This window comes from Nomascus leucogenys, chromosome 15 (genome assembly GCF_006542625.1).
Source record: "Nomascus leucogenys isolate Asia chromosome 15, Asia_NLE_v1, whole genome shotgun sequence".
In the NCBI taxonomy this organism is placed as follows: Eukaryota; Metazoa; Chordata; class Mammalia; order Primates; family Hylobatidae; genus Nomascus; species Nomascus leucogenys.
In genome coordinates this window covers 60,337,358-60,359,222 of record NC_044395.1, presented here as the reverse complement: position 1 = coordinate 60,359,222, position 21,865 = coordinate 60,337,358, and the positions used below count along the sequence as shown (strand labels likewise).

At 43.6% G+C, this 21,865-nt stretch overlaps 1 protein-coding gene across 3 annotated transcripts in view; it reads left to right on the top strand.

The window, feature by feature from the left end:
- GVQW3 (GVQW motif containing 3) overlaps positions 1–21,865 on the top strand; it is a 38,744-nt gene that overhangs the window by 12,400 nt on the left and 4,479 nt on the right. For 2 of the 3 annotated variants that reach the window (XM_012503002.2, XM_012503005.2), the window contains exon 2: positions 10,187–14,650. In XM_012503002.2, coding sequence (XP_012358456.1) covers positions 10,187–10,572 — 386 coding nt within the window. In that variant the 3' untranslated portion in view covers positions 10,573–14,650. Of the gene's footprint in view, positions 1–10,186; positions 14,651–17,374; positions 18,054–21,865 lie in introns of those variants that run through there. The other variant, XM_030829305.1, reaches the window with a different exon arrangement.

Below are 21,865 nucleotides of genomic sequence, written 5' to 3'. Positions count from 1 at the left end.
TACGCTGCTCCTGTGCTATTTGGCTTGGAGTTTGCTGAAAATTGGAGACTTCTGGACACCAACTTTTTGAGCTTGCTCAATCATGCCCCACTTTGTGCCTGGAATCCCTCTCTGCTGCCATCCACCTGGCAAACTCCCCTTTTGGACTCAAGCCTCAGCCTCACCATTGCTGTTCTCCCCCACCACCCACCAACCCACTCAGTGAAGCAGCCACCCTCCCCTACCACCATGTAAAATGCACATTCTTTAATTTTTTTTTTTAGCTTTAGCTGTTGTGGATACATAGCAGGTATATATATATTTATGGAGTATATTGGATATTTTGATACAGGTATACAATGTGTAGTAATCACATCAGGGTAAATGGGGTATCCATCACCTCAAGCATTCATCCTTTGTGTTACAAACAGTCCAATTATACTCTTAGTTATTATTATTATTATTTTTTTTTTTTTGAGAGGAGTCTTGCTCTGTCACCCAGGCTGGAGTGCAATGGTGCCATCTTGGCTCACTGCAGCCTCCACCTCTTGGGTTCAAGCGATTTTCGTGCTTCAGCCTCCTGAGTAGCTGGCATTACAGGTGCACGCCACCACACCTGGCCAATTTTTGTGTTTTTAGTAGAACAAGGTTTCACCATGTTGACCAGGCTGGTTTTGAACTCGTGACCTCAGGTGATCTGCCTGCCTTGGCCTCCCAAAGTGTGATTACAGGCGTGAGCCACCAAGCCCAGCCTTCCTTTAGTTATTTTTAAATGTACAATTACATTATTATGACTATAGTCACCCTGCTGTGCTATCAAATATTAGATCTTATCCATTCTTTCTAACTATTTTTTGGCGCCCATTAACCATCCCCTTTTCCCCCCACCCCACCCTCCACTATCCTTCGCAGCCTCTGGTAACCATCATTCTACTCTCTATCTCCATAAGTTCATTTATTTTAACGTTAGCTCCCACAAATAAGTGAGAACATGAGAGGTTTGTTTGTCTGTGCCTGGCTTATTTCACTTAACATAATGACCTCCAGTTCCATCCATGTTGTTGCAAATGACAGGATCTCATTCTCTTTTATGACTGAATAGCACTCCATTGTGTATATATACCACATTTTCTTTATCTATTCGTCTGTTAACAGACACTTGGGTGGCTTCCAAATCTTGGCTATTGTGAATAGTGCTGCAAAAAACATGGGAGTGCAGGTATCTCTTTGATATACTGATTTGCTTGCTTTTGGGTATATACCTAGGAATGGGATTGCTAGATTGTATGGTAGCTCTATTTTTAGTTTTTTGCAGAACCTTCAAACTGTTCTCTGTAGTGGATGTACCAATTTACATTCCCATCAACGGTGTATGAGGGTTCCCTTTTCTCCGCATCCTTGCCAACATTTGTTATTGCCCGTCTTTTGGATAAAAGCCATTTTAACTGGGGTGAGATGATATCTCATTGTAGCAATGCACATTCTGACGTCAAGAAAACTGTAACACTTAACTGAACTTTGTCGTTTGCAGGATGTTTTTCTTCCCTACCAGCCCAGGACCTCCTAAAAGCCAAGCCCACATCTGATTCTTCCATGTTCCCTGCATCCAGAATAAACCTTGCCTGGAACTGCTCAATAAATGTTTGATAGATGAATGAAAGAAGGGGTTTTTATGGTAATTTTTTATTGTGGTAAAATTCACATGACAAAATTCACCATTTTAACCACTTTAAAGTGTACATCTCATTTGCATTTAGTACATTCACAATGCTGTGCAACCATCACCACTATCTAGTTCAGAAGATTTTCATCACACTAAAAGGAAACCCTATACTCATTAAGCAGTCATTCTCCATTCTCTCTTATCCTTGGCCCCGGCAACCATTAATCAACTTTCTATCTCTATGGATATGTTCGGACTCATGTATGTTTGTTTTATATTTTGTGTAATAATCCCATACTGTGTTATTTATTTTGTTGCTCAAGTTGTTCCAGCTTTGGCTATTGGATGTTTTTTCAGGTTGGCTTCCGTGTCTTGATGTGCTCCCAACCTTTTGTTTTTTCTTAGCAGGTCTTTACCTTCTGGTACTACGATATGCTCCAAGATTATCTTGTTTTTTGCCTCTCCACACCTGTGACCAGCCATTTCTCTATTCTCGATTTCTCTCTAGCCCTGGTTCCTTTTATTGGAGAATGGTGTTTAGAAAGCAAGATATGGGCAGTGAGTGTATTGCTACTGGAATTTGGGTCTTTTTGATATCTTCCATGTCTCTACTTAACAAGCTCAATTTTTTCTCTAGGATATTGATCACATGGAATACAGTGATAATAGTTTTAATGACCTTATCTACCAATTTTACCCATCTCCCTCAGTTTCAGTTGACTGAGTTTTGGAAATAGCTTTTGGCTATTACTTTTAAGCTTTGTTAGATGAGACCAGAGTAATATTAGTCTAGGGCTAATTTTACCCCAGTGTTGAGGGCACCTGAAACTTTATGAAATATGTCTTGCCACTCTAGATGTTAGGAATAGGAAGTGGACCTGTGTGATCTCCAAAAATGGTTCCTTCTAATCCTTTTAGGTAGTTCTTTCTCTGGCCTCTGGTAGTTTCCTTACATGCATGCTGAAGACTTGAGGGGGCTTCATATATTTGGAAGCAATGTTGCCAGGTGGTACTCAGAGGTTCTGGGATATATCTTCCTGGTGAACTTTTCCTTTTATCATTATCATTATCATATGATTCTTTATCCCTAGTAATTATTTTTGGCTTAAAATCTGTCAATATTGCATTATTTTGCTTAGCATTTGCCTAGTATACTTTCCCATTCTTTTAACGTTTCTGTGCTGCTATTATTATTATTATTTTTTTTTTTGAGACAGGGTCTCACTCCTGTTGCCCAGGCTGGAGTACAGTGGCACGATCTCAGCTCACTGCAAACTACGCTTCCCGGGCTCAAGGGATCCTCCCATCACAGCCCCCCAGGTAGCTGGGACTGCAGGTGCATGCCACCACACCCAGCTAATTTTGAATTTTTTTTGTAGGGATAGAGTTTCATCACGTTGCCCAGGCTGGTCTCGAACTCCTGGGGTCAAGCAATCATCCCACCTTGGCTTCCTAAAGTGCTGAGATTACAGGCATGAGCCACCATGCCTGGGCTCAAATTAGATGTTTTAACAACCAGTGTTTATTTAGATTTATAAACCTGCATACCGGTTTCGTTGCCTATCTTTCTCTCTTTTTACTGAAATATAATTCATATCCAATAAAATCGTTAGTATATTTACAAAATTGTAGAACCATCGCCACTAATTTTAGAAAGGTTACAGCATTCCAAAAGGAAACCCCCTACCCATTAACAGTTTCCTCATTTTCTTTAATCCCCTGGCAACCACTCATATACTTTCTGTCTTTATGGATTTGCCTATTTTGGAGATTTCATATAAATGGAATCATAATATTTAGCCTTTTATGTCTGGCTTCTTTCACTTAGCCTAATGTTTTTAAGGTTCATCCATGTTAGAGCATGGGTCAGTCCTTCGTTCCTTTTTTTTTTCTTTTGAGATGGAGTTTCGCTCGTTGCCCATGCTGGAGTGCAATGGTGATCTCAGTTCACCACAACCTCCACCTCCAGAGTTCAAGCGATTCTTCTGCCTTAGCCTCCCGAGTAGCTGGGACTACAGGTGCGCACCACCACGCCCAGCTAATTTTTGTATTTTTAGTAGAGACAGGGTTTCACCATGTTGGCCAGGATGGTCTTGACCTCGTGATCTGCCCATTTCAGCCTCCCAAAGTGCTGGGATTACAGGCATGAGCCACCGCACTTAGCCCCTTCATTCCTTTTTATGGCTGAATAACATTCCATTGTGTGAATCTACCACATTCTATTTATTTATCAGTTGATGGACATTTAGGTTGTTTTCAGCTTTTGGCTATTATGCAGAATACTGCTATGAATGTTCATGTACAAGTTTTTTGTGAAAGTATGTTTTTAATTCCCTTGGGTATACACCTAGGAGTGGTATTCATAAGTAATTCATTATTTCTTGTATTCATTGGTATGCTGGTAAATATTTAACACCAGTTTTCACTTGGTAGGGTTGGGGATCTCTGATTTGTAACACTTGTTAATTTCTAGAGTGTAAATATTCAAATTACCAATGTGTCATCATTTAATGTAGAATTGGGAACAGATGCAGAGTAGTACACCATTCTATAGTATGTCTACTGTATAAACACAGGAGATAGAAATAAAAGTTGCATGGATGATAGCACAATGTGGTAAAATAATTAAGAAGGCATGCATTGTGAGGAGTTTTGACCTTTATATTTAAAATGATTCATTTAATTGTAAGTTTACATAATTTAATTTTTGAAAATGGACCAGATGCAGGGGCTTATGCCTGTAATCCCAGCACTTTGGGAGGCTGAGGTGGGTGGATCATCTGAGGTCAGGAGTTTTGAGACCAGCCTGGCCAACATGGTGAAACCCCATCTCTACAAAAGTATGAAAAGTACCCTGGCGTGGTGGCCCATGCCTGTAGTCCCAGCTACTCGGGAGGCTGAGGTACGAGAACCCCTTGAACCCAGAAGGCAGAGGTTGCAGTGAGCCAAGATGGCACCACTGCACTCTAGCCTGGGTAATAGAGTGATACTCTGTCTCAAAAAAAGAAAAAAAAGAAAAAAAGAAAATGACTGTATAACAACCAATTCTCAAAATTCCTGAAAGTTTTAATAGTCTGCTATCTGGGCTGATGAGAGCTAGCTTCAGTGCCTCACTTGTATCCCACACCTTACATGTTACTTCTTTCTGGATTCAATTTTCTTTTTTCTTTTCTTTTTTTTCTTTTGAGACAGAGTCTCACTTTGTAGCCCAAGCTGCCAAGCTAGAGTGCAGTGGCGCAATCTCAGCTCACTGCAACCTCTGCCTCCAGGGCTTAAGTGATTCTCATGCCTTAGCCTCCTGAGTATCTGAGACTACAGGTGCACGCCACCACGCCAGCTAATTTTTTGTATTTTTAGTAGAGACGAGATTTCACCATGTTGGCCAGGGTGGTCTCGAACTCCTGATCTCAGGTGATCCGCCTGCCGCGGCATCCCAAAGTGCTGGGATTACAGGTGTGAGCCACTGCGTCTGGCCTCAATTTTCTCTAAAAAAAATTGTTTTTTTATGGAGTTGGTCTTGCTATGTTGGCCAGGTTGGTCTTGAATGTCTGGCTTCAAGCAATCCTCCCACCTCAGCCTCCTGAAGTGCTAGGATTATAGGTGTGAGCCACCATGCCCAGCCTGAATTCAATTTTCTTATAGAAGTATATCTATTAATGTATTAAAATACTTTCAGCAGGTTTCTGTGAGGTAAACTAACTGTCTTTGTTCATCAGAAAATGTCTGAAAGTTTGGCTGTCGCTTACTAATTTGACTGTTTATAGGATTCTGGTTTGAGATTTATTTTTTGTGCACACTTTGAAGATATCCTACTGTCTCCTGGTTCTCCTGGTTCCCATTTTTGCTGATGAGAAAGCTGATTTCATTGTAGTTAACATTCCTTTTGATAATCTGTCCCTTGTCACTGCAGACTTTTATATTTGCCTTATGGTTTTACAGTTTCATCAGTATGTGACTAGTAATGTAATTGTATTTTATTTTTTATTTTATTTTTTATTTTATTTTATTTTATTTATTTTATTATTTTATTTTATTTTACTTGAGACACGGTCTCACTCTGTTGCCCAGGCTGTAGTGCAGTGGCACGATCTCAGCTCACTGCAACCTCTACCTCCCAGGTTCAAGGGATTCTTCTGCCTCAGCCTCCCGAGTAACTGGGATTACAGGCGTGCACTACCACTGCCTGGCTAATTTTTGTATTTTTAGTAGAGATGGGGTTTCACCATGTTGGCCAGGCTGATCTCCAACTCCTGACCTCAAATGATCCACCCACCTCGGCCTCCCAAAGTGCTGGGATTACAGGCTTGAGCCACTGTGCCTGGACTGTTTATTTACTGTCTTGGTATGTTTCTCCAGTTTTGGAAAATTATCAATAATTCATGATGGTTAATTTTATTTGTCAATTTGACCGGGCCACGGGGTGCCCGGATGTTTGGTCACACAATTATTCTGGGTGTGTCTGGGAGGGTGTTTCTGGATGCGTTAACATTTGAATCAGTAGACTGAGTAAAGCAGACTGCCCTTTCTAATAATGCCAGCGGGCCTCATTCAATTGTTGAAGGCCTGGATGGAACAAAAAGGCTGACTCTCCCGCAAGTAAGAGGAAACTCCTCCTGCCTGGCTGCTGGGACATCAGTCTTTTCCTGCCTCCAGACTCAAACTGAAACATCAGCTCTTTTTTTGGGTCTCAAGATTGCAGGATTTTGAACTGGAACTTATACCATTGGCTCTCCTTTTCCTCAGGCCTCTGGACTCAGGCTGGAAAGTCACTGTTGGCTCTCCTGGGTCTACAGCTTGCCAGGTACAGATCTTGGAACTTCTCAGCCTCCATAATTGCATAAGCCAATTCCTTATAATAAATCTCTCTCTCTCTGTACACACACACACACACACACACACACACGGATCTTGTTGGTTCTGTTTCCTGTTTCTCTGAAGAACCCCATAATATTTTAAATAATGATTTTCCACCATTCCCTCTGTTAAATCTTTCTTTCTTTTTTTTTTTTACTTTTTTGAGATGGAGTTTCGCTCTTGTCACCCAGGCTGGAGTGCATTGGTGCGATCTCTGCTCACTGCCACCTCCGCCTCCCAGGTTCAAGCAATTCTCCTGTCTCAGCCTCCCGAGTAGCTGGGATTACAGGTGCCTGCCACCACGCCCAGCTAATTTTTGTATTTTTTAGTACAGACAGGGTTTCGCCATGTTGGTCAGGCTGGTCCTGAACTCCTGACTTCAGGTAACCCACCTGCCTTAGCCTCCCAAAGTGCTGGGATTACAGGCGTGAGTCACCCTGCCCAGCCCCCGCCCTCCACCTTTTTTTTTTTTTTTTTTGAGATGGAGTCTCACTTTTGTCGCCCAGGCTGGAGTGCAATGGTGCAATCTCAGTTCACTGCAACCTCTGCCTCCTGGGTTCAAGCGATTCTCTTGCCTCAGCTTCTCAAGTAGCTGGGATTACAGGCGCGTGCCACCATGCCTGGCTAATTTTTGTATTTTTAGTAGAGCTGGAGTTTCACCATTTGGCCAGACTGGTCTTGAACTCCTGACCTCAGGTGATCCGCCCACCTTAGCCTCCCAAAGTGCTGGGATTACAGGCATAAGCCACTGTGCCTGGCCCCTCTGTTAAATCTTTCTGGAACTCCTATGAGACATCTGTTTGGCTCTCTCTTTTTATTATTCATTTCTCTTAGATTCTTGTTCGGGTTTTCTCTCTTTATGTCTCTTTACTCCATTTGGGGTCACGTCCTCAAAATGTTTCTTCAGATTCCCTCTTCAGCTAGCTCGAATATGTAGGTTAACTCATCTTTGAGTCTTTAATTTTAGTAACTATGTTTTTATTTCTGGAAGTTCTATATGGTTCTTTTTCAAATTTCCCAACTCTGTCTCCTCCATACTATTCTGTTCCTTTATTATGGCTTCTATTTTTTATATATATATATTTTTTCTCTTTTTTTTGAGACAGGGTTTCACTATGTTGCCCAGGCTGCTCCTGAACTCCTGGGCTCAAGCAATCTGCCCACCTCGGCCTCCCAAAGTGCTTTAATTACAGGCATGAGCCACTGCGCCTGACCAGGCTTCTACACTTTCTTATCTCTCTATTTTAATCATCCTTACTTCATAGTCTCTTTCAGGTGGTTCCATTTTTACCCTTCATATCTCTAGTTTGTTTTGTTTGTTGACTCTCTATTTTGATCTTTTTTTTCCTCATGTGATTTATTACTTTCTGAGATTATTTTCCTCAGGATTTTTTTTTTCTAATAAATTTGTCAAGCGTCCATATCGAGCTATTTTGATTTGCTTCAGCCTAAACCTAAGAGTTTTAGTGGGTCTTGCTCCCTCCTAACCTATGAATTTTAATGATCTGGACCAATTTTTCTGTTAATTTATCTTGCTGGGCGCAATGGCCCATGCCTGTAATCCCAGCACTTTGGGAGGCTGAGGCAGGCAGATCACCTGAGGTCAGGAGTTTGAGACCAGCCTGGCCAAATGGTGAAAACTCGTCTCAACTAAAAATACAAAAACTAGCCAGGCGTGGTGGCACACGCCTGTAATCCTAGCTACTCATGAGGCTGAGGCAGGAGAACGGCTTGAACCTGGGAGGCAGAGGTAGCAGTGAGCTGAGATTGCACCATTGCACTCCAGCCTGAGTGACAAGAACAAAACTCTGTCTCAAAAAAAAAAAAAAAAAAAGAAAAGAAAAGAAAGAATTTATCTCAATGGGTGCCTGCATCTAAAGGTAGAGTAAATTCAAACTCCCCATCTTGCATGTGGCAGAGACTGGGGTTTCTATTTCTTGTAAATGCTATTTATTACCCCACCCACAGCCTCTTCAAAGATCAATCTTTCTCGCAACTTCTCTAACACCAGGGTTCAGCTTTTCCAGTCTCCTTTTCATGGAAGAAACCCAGCTTCCAATCTCAGGGCTTTATCTCAGTTCCAACTTACTCACCTGGCAGAAACTTAAGCCCTATCTCCTACTCCTTAGTGTGCAGTGAAACCCTAGCCCACAGCCCTCTGGATCTACATCTAAGTCTGAGGTCCCTGTGTGTTGCCTAGGCACTGGCTGTACCCTGTCCTGCCTTTGAGCTCCTTTTTCATTTCCGATGTCTAGAAATTTCTCTTTATATTTTTCAAATTTAGCAATAAAAAATAACATTTTTAGGCTGGGCATGGTGGCTCACACCTGTAATCCCAGCACTTTGGGAGGCTGAGGTGGGTGGATCACTTGTGGTTAGGAGTTCAAGACCAGCCTGGGCAACATGGTGAAGCCCTGTCTCTACTAAAAATACAAAAATTAACCAGGTGTGGTGGTGCGTGCCAGTAATCCTAGCTACTCGGGAGGCTGAGCCAGGAGAATCACTTGAACCCAGGAGGCAGACGTTGCAGTGAGTCCTGATTGTGCCCCTGCACTCCACCCTGGATGACAGAGCAAGCCTCTGTCTCAAAAAAAAAAAAAAAGATTTGTATTATAATTCATCCAGCACCTCCATGTGTCTATAGCAAGGAGTGCAAAGTGAGACCCATCTTCATTAGTGTAACTGATCATATTTCTGGAAGTTGCCAGATGAGAAACAATAATTCTGTCAAGTAGACACTTATTTTTCTTAATATAATTTAATTTTTTTTTTGAGAAAGGGTATCATTCCGTCACCCCAGCTGGAGTGCAGTGGTGCAATCACCCAGGCTCAATTGATCCTCCAGCCTCAGACCTCCCCAGTAGTTGGGACTACAGGCACACACCACCACACTCGACTAATTTTTGTATTTTTTTATAGAGATAGAATTTTGTCATGCTGCCTAGGCTGGAGGTAGACATTCATTTATTTGTTTGTTTGTTTATTTATTTATTTTGGAGACAGAGTCTTACTCTGTTACCCAGGCTGGAGTACAGTGGCACAATCTTGGCTCATTGCAACCTCCACCTCCTGGGTTCAAGCAATTCTCCTGTCTCAGCCTCCTGAGTAGCTGGGATTACAGGTGCACACCACCATGCCCGGCTAATTTTTGTATTTTTAGTAGAGACAGGGTTTTACCATGTTGGTCAAGCTGGTCTGGAACTCCTGACCTCATGATCCGCCCGCCTCGGCCTCCCGAAGTGCTGGGATTACAGGCATGAGCCACCACTCCCGGCCTTGGAGGTAGACACTGTCTCCTGTATTAGTCAAGGTTCTCCAGAGAAACAGGACCAATAGGAGATATATGTAAATAGATTGATTCTTTCACATGATTTATTGTGATTGTGGAGGCTGAGAAGTCCTAAGAACTGCCATTTGCAAGCTGGAGCCCAGGAAAGCCAATGGTGGTGTTCTAGTCCAAGCCCGAAGACAAAGACCTGAGAACTAGAGTTTAGCGGGTTTTGTTGTTTGTTTGTTTAGAAACAGGATATTGTTCTGGCACCCACGCTGGAGTATAGTGGCACGATTTTAGCTCACTGCAGGCTTGCATTCCTGGGCTCAAGCAGTCCTCCCGCCTCAGCCTCCTGAGGAGGTGGGACTACAAGCATGTGCCACCATGCCCAAATAATTTTTTATTTTTATTTTTTGTAGAGACAGAACCTCGCTATGTTGCCCAGGCTGGTCTCGAACTCCTTGTCTCAAGGGATCCTCCCACCTTGGCCTCCCAAAGCTCTGGGATTATCAGCATGAGCCATCATGCCCAGCCAAAACCAAGACTTCAACAGTGTAAATTCCAGTCCGAGTCCAAAGGCCGAAGAGCGAGGAGTGCTGATGTACAAGGGCAGGAGAAGATGGATGGCACAGCTCAAGAAGCGAGAACCAATTTGCCCTTCTCCTACCTTTTTGTTCTATTCAGGTCCTCAATGAATTGGATGATGTCCATGCACATTAGGGAGGAGTGCCTCTTCATTACCTGGTCTACCAATTCAAATGCTAATCTCTTCCAGAAACATCCCCACAGACACACCCAGAAATAATGTTTTCCCATCTATCTCAGTACCCCATGATCCAGCCAAGTGAACACATAAAATTGGCTGTCACATCTCCATTTTGTTTATTTTACTTATTTATTTTAGACTAGTTAAGTTCAGTAGTGAGAAAGAGGGAAGGAATAGAACGAGGAGTTCAATCTGTGACTGACTGTGAACAATCGATTGAGATAACTTACTACCTTTGGACCAGCCATCTCCATTTTATAAATAAGAAAACTGAAGCTCAGAAAGGTTGTCTAAACTGCCAAAGCCATACAACTTTAAGTGCGGAAATAGGTTTTGTGTTCGATCTGCTTCTCTATAAAATCCCATGCAGGACATCCAGGCATCTAAAAGGTAGCTCAGTATCTCTGCCTTCTCTCCATTGTTAGCATTTATGGGCAATTTTTGCTGGAGCAAATATTCTGACAAAGATTCCTCCCGTTTCCTATGGGAGTAGAGAGCAAGCAGGTGAAGCCGGGCTCTCTTGAGCCTGGGAGCCCCTGGTAGGAGAATTTGGCTGGAAAGATGTGGAAGTCAATAAGCATTTCCTCCACCACCCAGAAGCATCTCCAAGCTCAGGCAAGAGGTGGGCAGTGAAGGGGAATACCAAGCATCCTGCACATCATCTTTGACCTGCCTCAGGTAGAAGGAGGAAGCCCAGGCCATGGCAGGACTTACCTGTTGAGTCCTGCTGGGTTTGGGCAATGTCTCAGCAGAGACTGGCATAGTCTCAGGCTTTTCACTTCCTTCCTTAGATTGGGGGCGCCTCTTGCCCTGTGCATCTTGCACAAAGCCTGGTCCTGAGTAGGTGCCCTGCAAAGATGCAGGGGATCAATGGGGATGACTGAGGTCTAACTGAAGAAAAAGAAGGCATTTCAAGTCTCTACAGGATGGGGACTTTAATGAGTGTAAATAGCTACCCTTTATTGAGCATTGTTTATGTGTGGACACTTTTTATGCATGTATATTGGAATATTTTTAGCCGCAAGTAATGATAATTAACAGTGACTTAAATAGGTAGTTATTTTCTGGCATAACAAGAATTCTAAAGGTGCTCCTTTGGTCTTTCCATCTTGGTTACAAGATGGCTGTGACACCCAGCCCTCACCTCCAAGGCAGGCAGGGGTTGGGAGGTGCAGACAGTTCAGACTCCACAGTCCTGTTTCATCGGGAAAGCAAAAGCTCTCCCAGTAACTCCCAGCAGAGTTCTACTAAATCTCATTGGCCCAAGGGAGCTGCAGTGGTAGGTAACAAGGAGCAAATGGCTTTTGGGTAGCCAGTCAACAGGGTCTGCCACGTGCATAGAAAGCACAGTATGTATTTGGCATGGAGTCAGTACTCAATAAGCATTTAGCTATTTGGCGCGCCTGTGTGTGTTTGTGTGTCTGCGTGTGGTTATATGTATATTCTCCATTTTCCTGAACAGTCCTTGGAAGTGGCTTCCTCCTTTACTAATGGGACCTAACACACAGCTGGCAAAAGGCACAGGTAGAGCCACACATCAGACTCATTTCTTTCTGACTGAAGTCTGAGGGCTCTTTCCATTGCCATGCCATGTTCCACCCTCCCCTTCAACTGCCCCTCTAAAGTCACATCAGGTCCCAGTGGGCTTGATGAAGAAAGAAGCGGGAAGGAGATCAGATCAGTACTGTTGTCCAGGCTGGAGTGCAGTGGATTGTAGCTCACTGCAGCCTCCATCTCCATGGCTCAAGTGATCCTCCTGCCTCAGCCTTCCAAGTAGCTAGGACAACAGGTGCATGCTACCATGCCTGGCTAATTAATTAAAAGAATTTTTTTTTTGGTAGAGACAGGGTCTCACTATGTTGCCCAGGCTGCTCTTGAACTCCTGGGCTCCAGTGATCCTCCCCCTTCAGCCTCCCAAAGTGCTAGAATTACAGGCATTAGCCACCATGCCTGGCCTGGAAATCAGTTCATTTTTACTTTTTTTGAGACAGGCTCTCCTTATGTCACCGAGGCTACAGTGCAGTGGTTCAATCACAGCTCACTGTAGCCTCTACCTCCTGGGCTCAAGTGATCCTCCCACCTCAGCCTCCTGAGTAGCTGGGACTACAGGCATGTATCACCATGCCCAGCTAATTTTTGCATTTTCTGTAGAGTCAGGGTTTCACCATGTTGCCCACTCTGGTCTCAAACTCCTGGGCTCAAGCAATCCACCCACCTAGGCCTCCCAAAATGCTGGGACTATAGGTGTGAGCCACCACACCTGGCCTGGAGCTCAGTTGTGAAATAAGTTGACACCTGTCCCTGGGGCTATCCACAGAGTAACGATGAAGTCATGAGAGGAGGTTCAATAACTGTGTACTAGAGTCATACCTCCACCTGAGTGCAGCCACTTTTAAATGGTCAGGCTAGAAGGCTCAGCCTTTATTCTGATGATGCCACTACTGCCCAGAACTCCTCTGGGACTCTCTTTACAAGTTGCAAAAGACCTCAATCTCATTACTGTAATACTGCACCTCATTTCTGACCCCAAACCCAGCTGCAGCTTCTCATCTCACAAATTTCAAGTGACTTTTGACTATCGCCAAAAATCAAAAATCATTCCCCGAAGACAGAGTATATTGTAATTTAGATGCAAAAGAATGTGTTGTCTGCTTTGCAGCCAATTTTCAAGTAAAAAAAATGTTTAAAGTAGTGGAAGCACTGTTTAAATAAATATGCCGGGCCAGGCGTGGTGGCTTACGCCTGTAATCCCAGCACTTTAGGAGGCCAAGGCGGGTGGATCACGAAGTCAGGAGATCAAGACCACCCTGGCTAACACGGTGAAACCCCATCTCTACTAAAAATACAAAAAATTAGCCGGGCATGGTGGCAGGCGCCTGTAGTCCCAGCTACTGGGGAGGCTGAGGCAGGAGAATGGCATGAACCTGGGAGGCGGTGCTTGCAGTGAGCTGAGGTCGCACCACTGCACTCCAGCCTGGGCTACAGAGTGGGACTCTGTCTCAAAATAAATAAATAAATAAATAAAATTAAATAAATAAATAAATAAATAAATATGCCCTCCCAGGTTGACATCTTGGAAGAGGATAACTCTAAGTTTGGTTGTATAATTTCTGCTGTGTTTAAGAAAAATTACTTCACTTGTGAGACATTGTGAAAAGGATGCTGGACTTGGTAAAGATACAAATGGGATTATAATGTTGGTCAGGTGACACATGTTGCATTGGTGAACTACAAATTGATATTGTTTTCTCAGAGCAATTTGGCAATGAGCATCACGAAGCTATAAAGAGTTTAAACCAGGCCGGGCGCAGTGGTTCACGCCTGTAATCCCAATACTTTGGGAGGCCGAGGTGGGCAGATCACAAGTCAGGAGCTCGAGACCAGCCTGGTCAACAAGGTGAAACCCCGTCTCTACTAAAAATACAAAAATTAGCCGGGTGTGGTAGTGCACGCCTGTAATCCCAGCTACTCAGGAGGCTGAGGCAGGAGCATCGCTTGAACCCAGGAGGTGGAGGTTGCAGTGAGCTGAGATCGCACCACTGCACTCCAGCCTGGGTGACAGAGAAAGACTGCCTCTCAAAAAAAAAAAAAAAAAAAATAGTTTAAACCAGTTGACCTAGGAATCTTCTAGGAAGATTTCTTAGGAATCTTTCTTAGGAAAACAGTCAGAAATGCAGACAAAGATTTATGTAACAGCTATTCATTGCAGACTTATTTGTAAAAACAGTAAAAAGAAGGAAATAACCCAAATGTCCCACAATGGAGAAATTGTTAAGAAAATTACGGCATACTCATTAAGTGAAATAATGCAGCTATTTAAGATGATGTTTTTAAAGAACTGTCAATGATGTTTGAAGATGTTCACAATAAGATAGGCGATAAAATCAGACTATAAAACCACACGCATTATAAAGTCCCATTTTTACCTTCTCTGTGCTAAAAAAAACCCTCAAGATATATCCAAAACATTACCAGTGGTTTGATCTGGGTGATGAAATTATAAGTGATGTTAAATTTGCTTCATTATGCTTTTATATATATAATTTTTATTATTATAACTATAAATATTACTTTTGTAGTTAGAAAATATGTATAATGAACATTTTTAAGAAAGAAAGAAATGTGTTTTACTGGGAGAAGAGAGGTTCTGCCCCCAGGGTTCTGATGGTTTAGTGGAGGAAATGAGACACGTACACAGATACGTTTATTACAAGGCAGTAAGGGCTATCATGGAGGTTTTATCAAGTGTGGAGGAAAGGATTAGCTCTGCCTGGGAGAGCTGAAGGCTAGTGAAAAGAGGTAACATTTGTTCGGGCCTTGAAGGATGAATAGGGGTCCTCTAGGGCTTTGTAAACTGTGAAGCACTATCTAAGTGTAAGTTAGTCTTTGACTTTTATGATTACTGTCAAGTCTTACCTCATATAAAGCTCTCTTTCTTGTCTCTTTCCCATGCTCCCTGAAGCCCAGGATCCCTGGGACAGGAAGCAGCAGCAGTTAAACAGTCACACATCAGTGCTCCAGCAAGTGAACTGAGGTGCATCCAACTAAGGAGCAGATCCAGGACCAGAGGAAATAAAATTATCTGGGAGCAGGGCCAGGAAGGTGCTGGTGGGTAAACAGTTCCCCCTTATTTGCCACCCTGTGGTAAGGCTGGCTTTGCTTGAGGCCTCCACCCTGAGATTTGGGGCCATCTCCGTCTGGGGGATGGTAAAACCTGTGAACGAGCATCACACAGCAGTCTATGATTTACACTGGCAGGAAATGGTGTGTCAGATGTCCTTACAGCCTCCAGACAGGGTGGAATGGAAAGGAGGGGTGTGAGTGAGGGGATCAGGAAGGGTGACAAGAGATGATTTGTACGGGAGAAATTCTTAGAAGCTCAAAATTGGAAGGGACTTAAAAGTTCTGTGATTTAATCCTCCCAATCCCCTTCCTAGCATCTCTATCACATTGTCATTCTTCCCGGGTGCAGCTCAGAGGCCACCTCTTCTATTACCTTCCACTTCAGTTCCTCTGGCCTATGCTTCAGGCATTTCCCATTATTTAATTTTACGGAAGAAAATTCAGGGTCTGCTGCGTGCCAGGCACTTTGCTTAGAATAGGTCCTCAATTGCGGTATGCCCTCCTGTGCCTCCTGTTGTTTATTTATTTATTTATACAATGAATGTATACCGAATGCCTGTTATATGCCAGGTAATGTTCTAGATGTTGTAACAGAGTGGAGGAAAATAAAGCCAGGATCTCAGGCTCTCATGGACCTGTTGTTCTAGTAGGAGAGATATACAATAAACAAATGAAAAAAAAAATATTGGGTTATAAATGTCAAGAAGGAGCTGGCTTTGGAAAATTTAGGGGAAGAACTTTCTATACAAAGAGAACAGCTAGTTCCAAGATCCTATGGGGGTAACTCCTGTTTGCTCTAGGAACAAAAGGAAGAAAACTGTGGCCTTGTGCATGGAAGATGCTTTCTTCTTTATCTGTAAATGAAAATATTCTTATGTGTCAGGATGTAGTTCAAGCATTGCCTCTTTAGGCAAATCTATCCTGATTTCTCAGGTAGAAGTGACCACCATCTCCTTTCCTCCTCACTGCCCCTGAGTAGACTTCTGTGAGCACACCTGTGACACTTTGTCATTCTTACCACATTAAATCATTGTGACTCCCTAGTGGACCTCAGTCTCATTCAAGGGCAGGACTGAGCTTCCTATCTAAATCCCTGATGTTCAGGATAGAACCTGGCACAGAGTCTGTGATCAGTAATGGTTTGTTCCTGGAATACTGAACTGTCACCCAGCACCCTATCAGAGCCTCACTAGTGATGCTTATTTTGAATTGGAAACAATTTATTGATCAGTGCCAGGCCCTATGCTGGGTATTTTCTACCCTGCTCATTCTTATAAGTCTCACAGTCAACATGTCCAGTAAGTATCACTATTTTATTCTATAATTAAAACTCAGGCCAGACTCAGTGGCTCATGCCTGTAATCCCAGCACTTTGGGAGGCTGAGGCAGGAGGATCACTTGAACCCAGGAGTTCAAGACCAGCCTGGGCAACAGAGTAAGACCCCATCTCTACAAAAAAATAAGAAAAACTGGGTGTGGTAATGCACACCTGTAGCCCTAGCTACTTGGGAGGCTGAGATAGGAGGATCACTTGAGCCCTGGAAATGGAGGCTGCAGTAAGCTGTGATTACACCACTGCACTCCAGCCTCCCAAAGAGGGAGAAACTTAGAGAATTAAAGTGATTATCTGAGATGGCTCAGTAAGAAGAAACAGAACTAAGATTTGAACCCAAGTCTTGATGTCAAATCCCAATGGTTCCTCTTCTATGTGATGTGACTCATGATGCATTAGTTCATCTGTCCTCTCTTTTCTCCTATATAATCATTTTCCTGGGAAAAGGGTCTTTTTTTTTTTTTTTTTTTACTTCATTCTACTATGTTCCTTATGACACCAGAACAGTGCTTTGTATTTAGTACACAATCAATACATATGTCTTAAATCTCCAAGAGGTAAAAAAGAAAGAATGAACGTGTGAATGAATGCTTCACCCAAAGTGAATCAGTCTCTGATAACAGTTCATAGGATGGTGATGGGCTGGAGAGAGGCGTTTCTGAGGGGAGGCGCCTTCCCAAATACCTCCAGGCGTCGATTCCAGGAGGGCCTGGAGAGAGCTGAGATGCTGTCTCTGTGCTAAAGCACTTGTTTCTTAGAAATCACACCTTTTGCTCAGCTGCACATCTCGGCAGGCAGGCAGAGAAGAGGGGAACATGCATGGCTTCCAATCAGTTGGGAAAATGAGGTTAGGTTTCAATTCAGACACTTATTTGTGTTTTCTAGGTCTGCACGGTCGATGAATTTTCAACGAGCAGTGATTCTGTTCCTCATCTTTCATTGCTTTATGAGACTTCAGGGAATGAAAGCATAACATCCTGCTTTCCCATAAGTTCTCTGGCTGCTACACTGGCACCAATTAAAGACATGTCTATGCAATTAATCAAAACCAATTTGGAGGCACTCTGGCACTGCTCCTCTGATGTACTGCCTGCTCCACATACAGTAGTTCCTCAGCTGCGGTGATGGAGCCAGGCACATAGGAGCTTTTGATGAACTGGCTGTACTGGCCCCAAGTGTTAACTATGTCATCTGACATGACTAATGAGGCTCCGGACTTGATCCGCGTGAATGGAGCAGCCCTGCTGTCTGGAGGAGGCTCAGTTTCCACAGCCAGCCTGGGAAGAGGCTGCAACGTGCAGGGTACACACTGCATCATGTCAGCTGGAGTCCTGGAGGCCTCTAGTGTTGGAGCTGGGAGTCAGCCATGGAGAGGGTGATGGAAACTGTGGGCCAGGCTCTGTGTTGGGTGCCAGTGTGAAGGTGACCCAATTTAAACTTCTAGCTCAGCCTCCTCATTTTAGACCTGAAAATCAAGACCCAGCAAAAGTGTGAGGCTTGCCAAAGACCTGAACTTTGGAGAGAGAAATGATGGAGAAAGCATGGTCTCTGTCCTAGATGAGAGGTAAATATGTATGAGGGTAACAACTGGGGCCTGGTGCGGGTATACCTCATCAAGCGCTAACCATAGGCTTCCTTTCTTCCTTCTGCAAACCTTTATCAAGGGGAAGGGTTGCTTGTGCCCTTGTCACCTCAGCAATTCCAAGAGCGTGGAATTTGGAGTCAACAGATCTGTGTTTGAGTCCCAGCCCTACTTTGAGTTGATGTAATCCTGCAAATCACTTCATTTTTCTGAGCCTTGGTCTCCTCAGCTGTAACATTGGAACAGGCCATATACTGCCCAGCCAGCCTACTTCCATGAGCCCTTCTGTGACTCAACTGAGTTAATGGGTGTGAAAGTGTAAGTAAGAGCCTCTGCATGTGTTAGTTATTATTCCAGTTTTCATCCCCCTAAGGAACACTGGCTGAAATCTCTGGAATATGGATCCACAGATAGCTTTAACTCTCTTTGTCTTCCTGCCTCTTTCAAATAGACATAAAAACCAATTGGTCATCTGCCTATAATCTCAACAGCTTTCCCAGAGAGCCCATACATAGAAAGAGGAAGAACTCAACCGTTGTAAATTAATGTCATTCCATACATTGATTGAGCACCTACCACACGCCAGACATTGTGTGAGGGATCAGAGTTGGATAAGACATGTTTCTTGGCCACCTTGAGAAGCTCACCATTTAGTAGGAGAAACAGAGCTGGGCATAAATAACTATAATGTACTGCAGACAAATGCAATTGCCATAGGAAAGATACAAATCAAGTGTTTTGGGAGCCAGAGGATGGAGTGATTCATTCCCCAAAAGGAGACTGGAAAAAGGTTCATCGACAAAGTGGTACTGAAGGATGGGCAGGGCTTAGCTCTGTCAGGAAAAACGAGGCAGGGCATTCCAGACAGAAAGACCAGCATAGGCAAATGTATGAAATCTGGAAAGGAATGGCGATCTAAAGGATAGAATAAAATCAAGTGAGGTAGGGGGTGTGAGCATGAATCAAAGAAAAATCACTGCACCCCAGCTCTGAAACCCAGGCATAAATGGTGCTGTTTCACTGTTCTCTTTGCTGGCTGAGGTCACCTTGGCCTCTGTCCCTCAGTCAGAGAGAATCCCACACTGGCCCTTCCTCCAGCAAAGCCAAACCCAAGCCCCAGCCAGCAGAGGCAAAAACAAATGAACAGGGATCAACAATACCATTAGATGCAAAAATTCTTGAGCTGGGAAGTGCCAGGTCACAGCCATACCTCCCCAGCCAGGGTAAGAGCTTGATCAGATGTGGCAATGACACCAACCCTGGAGCATGATGGCAAGGAACTTAAGCCTCTTGGCATGGGTCACAGGCTACATTTTTCTCCTTCCCCCCTTCATCCAAAAGAAGCTAGCTTCTTCTTTATGAGTGCTGCTGTCAGAATGGCTTTGGAAAGCCTAGAGCTGCAGCTGGACTCAAGGCATGGCCATGGGCCACCCCAGGGACTCGTATTTTCTCAGTCTTTCTATCTTTCCTTATGAATTGTTTTTTATTGTGCAAATAATACAGTGTTAAGAACGGAAACTTCAAGAAGAGAAAGAGGAAAGAGAGCACCCACTCACACATTATCTGTTTCCATTTCTCCTTGCCCTTTCCAGCTGTTGTCCATGAGCATAATTTTTTGGCTGCTTGTATTACTGATACAACTACGTATTCTGTTTTTATTGCTTAGCCTTGTATCATACAAGGCTACTTATTGCCAGCCCCTTGTATCCACACTGGCTTGGCATTGTTCTCCCAAGACTGAAGAAATATGCCAGGGGTCATGTAAAGGGACTTTCCACAGATAACATGATCGCCATTGACAACTGGCATCATGTGGCAGAGGAAAAGCATCGATTGCTCTGCCATCATGTTGACTTGGGTTGGAATCTCAGCTCCTCTACTTTGAAGCTAGATGGCCCCGGGCAGATCATTCCATCTCTTTGAGCCACAGGTCCTCATCTATAAGATGGGGATGGCATTAGTACCATCTTATGATACTAATGGGATCACAGTGAGAATTAAGTGAGATACCAAAAGGGGAATGCTCAGTAAAGAGCAGCTCTCCTTCCCAACCCTTGAGGGGCCGACCTAGAATCCACTCTGCTTTTTCCTCTCTTGCCCACATTTGGCCACCTCCCCTCCCCTGGGCCCAGCAGGCCCCCTGGGTGAGCCCACCTAAATTATGACAGGCATACCAGTCTGCATATTTATTGTTCACTGGGTGAATTTGCTATCTTTTACTTAAGTATTTTCCTCTGATGAAACTTTTGTTTTTGTCCAGTTTTTCACTGTTTCCAATAATGATGAAAAAAAAAAAAATACCAGTGTGTGCTGCTCACCCTATACTTTAAAAATTGTATTTTCTCAGAAACAATCCCCAGGAGCAGGATCACTGAGATAGAGGATAGAAACATTTTCAAGGTTTCTGATGTGTATTTCCAAATTGCTTTTCAGATTTGAACCTGTTATGCTGCCACCAATTTGAGGGAGGGGACCACTTGGGCTACATTGGAGGCCGCTGGGCTCTGGTCACAAACTTCTGTCTCTGCTTTATTTCTACCATTGTCTTCTCTTAACATGGCTCCTGGACTTCTCACTCCATGGGACAATTCATTGTTTGTCCCCAAAACAATGCTCACATGCTTTTGTGCCTTTGTACTTCCTATTAGTCTTCACCACACTTGCCCAAGAATATTCTTCCTTAAGATACCCTCTCACCTTAGAGCTCAACCTTTGTGGAACTGGGAACTTCTATACTCTCTTCAAGACCCAGTTCAAACACCCCTCTCTCTGTGAGCCAGTTCCAATCCCCCCAAGCAGAGTTCGTCACTTTTGTTATAAGCGGTACCTGGAGGAACCCTTGGCATCCAAGTATTCACCAAGAGTCAGCCATCCCCTAACCTCAGCTACAGGCCCCAGTTTTCGTGATTCTCTCTTCTCTTCTCCTCTCTCTTTGCACCAGGCAATCTCACCAGGTTTTCCCAACTCATGTCCTAAATATTCTTAGATCTACTTATCTTTGCCTCGTGGTCATTGCCAGAGCTATCACCTCTCATCAGGATTCCTGCAATGGTCTCCACAAAAAAATAAATAAATAAATAAAGAGTAATATGTACATGGTTCAAAAGCCAAAATAGTCTCCAAGGCTTATTATAAGAAACAGTAGATTCCTGCCCTAATCCCCCCTACCCCAAACCTTACTCCTCAGAGACAACTAGCCACTTTCAGCTATTTCTTTCGGTATTTACTTCCCTTTGCCAAATAAGATACCTATACTGCAGCTTCTTGATTTTAAGTTCAGGCATTATCTTTTTTAAAGTTTGTTTTAATATTTTAATAAACTTTTAGTTTAGAATAATTTGATTTACAGAAAAGTTTCGAAGATAGAACAGAGAGATCCATTTACCCCCACGCAGCTTCCTTTGTTAACCTTTTACATTCCTTTCATACATTTGTCAAAGCTAAGAAATGACATTGGTACAATGCGATTAAGCTCCAGACTTTATTTGGCTCTCACCAGTTTTTCCGTGAATGCCTTCTTTCTGTTCCAGGATCCAGCCCAGAACACCACATTGCCCCGTTTCCCTATGCCCCCGGCTCAGTGCCCTCGGCTGCCTTAGTCTCTTCCTCTGTTTATGCTTAAAGCAGGGCAGGCCTTCCAACAACGCCGGAGATCGCGTTGGGCTGGGAAAAAACCTTTAGGGGCCTAGCTCTGAGCTTGGGCATCCCCACTCCGCCACCGCCTCCAGTACGCTGGGTTCCAATGCTGCCTCCAGCTGTGTTGATTCCCTGATTACCTGTGTTCCCAGGTCATT